The 5,396-nt window shown below is 43.8% G+C and overlaps 1 protein-coding gene across 1 annotated transcript; it reads left to right on the top strand.

Annotated features, from left to right (window-relative positions):
* Positions 1–254: 254 nt before the first annotated feature.
* On the top strand, positions 255–4,391 carry LOC138989930 (endogenous retrovirus group K member 5 Gag polyprotein-like). Its single transcript, XM_070379955.1, is given in 3 exon segments — positions 255–1,895; positions 1,897–2,050; positions 2,052–4,391. Coding segments are annotated over 3 exon segments (1,086 nt in total). The 5' UTR covers positions 255–1,473; the 3' UTR covers positions 2,562–4,391.
* Positions 4,392–5,396: the final 1,005 nt, after the last annotated feature.

The raw sequence follows: 5,396 nt of genomic DNA, 5'->3' as shown, positions 1-5,396 counted from the left end.
AAGATCCACGCTGAAAGATGAAGCAGATCAGTAGAATAATATGCTCCTGGAGATCAATGCAGAACTAACTCCAGAAAATTGGAGCCAAAGCAAAAACATCAGTTGTGGATGTGACAGGAGATGGAACGAAATGTCCAAGATAAAGAGCAATACTGCATAGGAACCTGGAATTTTATGTACACGAATCACGGTCAATTGGAGGCGAGAGGCCAAGAGGAGATACGCCATGTCCACGGTCAGGAGGGGTGGCCAAGAGGAGATATGCCGTGTCCAAGGTGAGGAGCAGCGCCCGTGAGGAGAAACCTCACGTCCAAAGTAAGGAGCAGGACGGCGCTTTGCTCGAGCAGCCGTGAAGAGATACCCCACGTCCAATGTAAGAGAAACCCAAGTAAGACGGTAAGTGCGGGGAGCTGCCCGTGAGAACGGGGTCCTTTATCTAAAGGACACAGCCCTGGGAGCTGCCTCAGTCCTTGAGGGTTTGCTTGCAAACATAGCTCTCTGTCCCGCCACCCCAGAGATTAGGCGAGTATTAACTGCAGACACCTGGAGTTCTGGACAAACTTCTCACGCACAAGGAAATGTTATCTGGTGTAAGAAATAATAACAGGGTGCCATTCCCATGCTCTCAAGATTTCTTGTGACTTTTCGTAAGATGTATAGGTCAGCCAAGAAAAATGTTAACTGTCTTGTTTTTCTCTTGCTCTCCTGTATAAATATAAGATGCTGGATAAAGTCGTGGTCAGACCGCTTCCCTTTGTGGAGACGTGTCTGACCCTCTCGATCCCATCTTTGCTGTAGTATTCTTTCTCAGCCGCGTCGTGCATGTTCTCGGGACCTGATCGACTTTGCCGGCTGGCTCCGGCAGGTGGCGCCCGAACAGGGACTCGAGAATCAGAGAGCAACGACGGCCGCTGCCCGTCAGGATTGAGGTAAGCAACGAGGAATTCCTAATTATTTGAAGTAAGGGGCAAGGAGTGTTATTGTCGAGAGTAATAAATCATGGGACAAGGCAATAGCCGCCAGTTATTTGTACATATGTTGAAAACTATGTTAAAAGGCAGGAGAATTCATGTAAATAAGTTACAGCTAGAGAAGTTTTTACTTTTTGTAGAAGAAGTTTGTCCTTGGTTCCCAGAGGAAGGAACAGTTAGCCTGGAAACTTGGAAGAAAGTAGGAAAACAATTGCAGACATATTATTCCTTACATGGTCCCAATCGTATCCCTGTGGATGCTTTTTCTTTGCGGACTCTCATAAGAGACTGTCTGGATCCTGAACATGAGGGACATAAGATTTAAACGGCCCTCCGGGATTCCACAGAACCTGAAGTTGCAGAGCCTTCCGCCCCTCCGCCCTAGCCGCTTTATGCTGTGCCTGAGGGAACAGCTTGTAAGGCTGGAAGGAATGATGATGTGTTAAGCTCTGATGAACAGGAAGAGTTAAATGAACAAGCGGCTCAGTACCATAGACAGGATATGCCTTGGGAGATGATGGTTAGCGTGCAACCCCCCTCAGGAAAAGGGGAATTAAAGCATTCAGGGCTTTCCGAAGAACAGCTGGAGAATTTAATTCAGAAAATTGTTATAGCAGTAAAAAAGGATGCACAGGGAGACTCCCACTCCAGCCAGCCTGCGCCTCCAGCATATCCTCCCTCGGTTCTTGCTGGGCTCGACCCACCTCCGCCTTTCGTAGAACCGCGAGAGCTTATATCTATCCCTGCTTCTTTGCCCGGTGAAAACATAAAAACTAGAAGTGAGATATTATTATCTCCTCTTCAACAAGCAATTAAGCGAGCTAATGATGAAGGAGAACATATTCCCGGGTTTTCAGGAATCTATCCAGTATTTGAAAATGCTGAACAGCAGAGGTATTATGAACCGCTACCCTTTAAGCAACTAAGAGTTAAAAATGGCTTGTGCACAATATGGCCCGACTGCGCCGTTTACTCAGGCTATTATAGAGGCTTTAGGAAATCAAAATCTGCCACCTAATGATTGGAAACAGGTTGCTCGGGCTTATCTATCTGGAGGAGACTATTTACTATGGAAATCTGCGTTTTGCTGAGCAGTGTGGGATCACAGCCGGTATCAATCGGCGACAGAGACAGAACACCACTTATGAAATGATGGTGGGAGAGGGGGATTATCGAGACACTAATAATCAACTTAATTATTTGCCTGGAGCCTACCCTCAGATTAGTGCTGTGGCTCTACGAGCATGGAAAAAACTTCCAAATTCTGATAAAAAGACTGAAGATTTATCTAAAATTCATCAGGGGCCAGATGAACCATATCAGGATTTTGTTGCCCACCTGCTTGAGGCAATTAGCAAAATGATAGGGGATGAGCAGGCGGGAATGGTGTTGGCTAAACAGCTTGCTTATGAAAATGCCAATTCGGCTTGTCAAGCTGCCCTGAGACCTTACAGGAAAAAGGGAGGCTTATCTGATTATGTACGGATTTGTGCCGATATAGGCCCTTCGTACATTCGAGGCATAACTTTGGCCGTGGCATTACAAGAAAAGACAGTCAAAGAAGTACTGTATCAACAATTATTGCCTTAGCGGGTTTTAGTGGACGGCTTGATAATCATTATCCCTCAGATAAAATTTTGCAATTTGCTCACTATCACCAATTTCTCTTCCCCAAAATCGTTGTTTCTCAGCCCCTTGCCGAGGCCCTAACTGTATTTACTGATGGCTCTTCTAATGGAATAGCTAGTTTGATTATACAGGACAATACTGCCACCTGGCGTACTAATTATAAGTCTGCTCAAGAAGTAGAACTATTTGCCGTTTTTCAGGCTCTATTACAAATCTCTGCTCCATTTAATTTATATTCCGACAGTCAATATATCATAAGAGCCTTAGACACTACTGAGACTGTTCCATTTATCGGTACCCTGAATTCTACTATCCAAACTCTTTTTCATGATATACAATATTTAATTTGCTCCAGAGTTAATAAATGCTATTTTGGTCATATTCGTGCTCGCTCTGGGCTTCCTGGACCTTTAGCACGAGGCAATGCTTTGGCTGACGAAGCTACACGTATGATGTTTCCTTCACTGGAACAAATGACAAAGACTTCCCAGAGCTTACACCTTCAAAACAGCAATAGCTTAAGACTTCAATTTGGCATTACTCGAGAAGCTGCCAGACAGATTGTTAAGCAATGTCAAACATGTCCTCAATTTTTTAGCATCCCCCATTATGGAGTTAATCCCCGAGGATTGTTGACAAACGACATATGGCAAATGGATATTACCCATATTCCTGAATTTGGTAAACAAAAATTTGTTCATGTTACTATTGACACCTTCTCCGGCTTTTTACATGCCTCTCTACAATCTGGAGAAGCTAGCAAACATTGTATAGCTCATTGTTTTAAATGTTTTGCTGTTATGGGAACCCCTAAGACCATAAAAACAGACAATGGTCCAGGATACACTGGAAAATTTTTTCAACTATTTTGTACGCAATTGTCTATCTCACATAAAACGGTATCCCTTATAATCCTCAAGGTCAAGCAATCATTGAACGGGCACATCAAACTCTCAAACATCAATTGCAAAAACTAAAGAAGGGGGAATTGTATCTCAATACCCCCTCCAACTCTCTAAACCATGCTTTATTTGTTCTAAATTTTTTACAATTGGATATACGTGGCCGTTCAGCAGCACAGCGATTTTGGAACTTTGATGCGCAAACAATAAGACCTAAAGTCTTTTGGAAAGACCCACTTGTGGGAAAATGGTATGGACCAGATCCTGTAATAATTTGGGGACGAGAGCATGTTTGTGTTTTCCCACAGGATGCCGAAGCACCGCGCTGGCTGCCGGAAAGGTTGGTACGCACGGCGGAGACAATCTCTAGTAAACCAGATGAGGAGACTGACGATTCAAGAGCATGATGAATTACCATCTCAGCAACAACTCCAGGCATTAATGCGAGAGGCACAGAATCGTGTTGCTGTGCAGGGCGATCCGATATTGCCTTTAAGCTTCCTGATAACCTTATTAATTATCTTAAATCAGATTAATACTGCACATTCTGAAGAATATTCAAATGCTTACCATGCTTATTTTCCCGATCCTCCCCTTCTCCAACCGGTGGGCTGGGAGGGTCAGTCCATTCCCATATACACTAATGATACTGTGGCTTTGGGGGTTTTTTCAGATAAACATATTATTCCTAATCAAGTTAATTTCTCTTATCATGGAATGTTTGATCGTTTACCTATCTGTCTAGATATTTTAATTCAACAGGATGCCTTTTTGTTGGGGAGTCAGGATATGCTGATTTTGACAATGGTTGGAGCCTGTATATTCCTGGAGTAACGAAAGAGTCTGGAATTCCTCAACGTCGTAATGGAACTGGTCCTTTAGATATCCCTTTCTGCGACTTTGGAACAAGGGGAAGAGTCACTGCTGCACCATGGAAACTGTGTCGAGATGGAACTGCTACGGTTTATAACATATTTGGGACAAATGAGTCATTGTGGGACTGGTCTCCAGATTCGAACAGAAACCCCGGAGCACAAGATAATAGAAAGTTTGCATCCCATATTTGGAACTTGGGCAGCTCTAAAGTGTTCCAAACAGAAATCTGGAAACTAGCTGCCGCCCTTGGATGTGAGGGTTCCTACCTTATAAGGAACTTAAGGGTTCGATCCCTTAGTTGGATACAATCTCAAAATGATGGAATGATCTCTGTTCATTTCTAAGGCAAACCATTCAATATCACAGTAATCCAAGTCTATACCCCGACCAGTAACGCTGAAGAAGCTGAAATTGAACGGTTCTATGAAGACCTACAAGACCTTTTAGAACTGACACCCAAAAAAGATATGCTTTTCATTATAGGGGACTGGAATGCAAGAGTAGGAAGTCAAGAAACACCTGGAGTAACAGGCAAATTTGGCCTTGGAGTACAGAATGAAGCAGGGCAAAGGCTAACAGAGTTTTGCCAAGAGAAGGCACTGGTCATAGCAAACACCCTCTTCCAACAACACAAGAGAAGACTCTACACATGGATATCACCAAGTTGCTTCCCCTGCCCTGCCTGGCCTTGCCTGCAGAAACACCAGTACAATGAAGGCCCTGCCCCATGCTTTCCCTTCACTCCTGTGTCTGCCTCCTTGACTCTGCTGCGTCCCCAGGCCAGAGTGTCTCTCATTTCCAGCAAAACTGTGAGTAACAATGAAGTTTTCTTTCAATGGCACTGACCCTCTCTGTGTTGTCACTCAGTCACTGTTACAAATTAAGACCCAGGCACAAATCAGAGCTACTGCTCCCAACATGGCCAAGTACAATGGCAGCACTTTCATTTCATTATTTTATTCTGCTGAAATATCCTAATATTCTAATAGGCAATTTCTGTTGTTCAGTTGCTTAGTTG

This window comes from Bos mutus, chromosome 11 (genome assembly GCF_027580195.1).
Source record: "Bos mutus isolate GX-2022 chromosome 11, NWIPB_WYAK_1.1, whole genome shotgun sequence".
NCBI classification, from domain to species: Eukaryota; Metazoa; Chordata; class Mammalia; order Artiodactyla; family Bovidae; genus Bos; species Bos mutus.
Note: the sequence above shows the minus strand (reverse complement) of the source record. Positions and strands in the feature narration are given on the sequence as shown.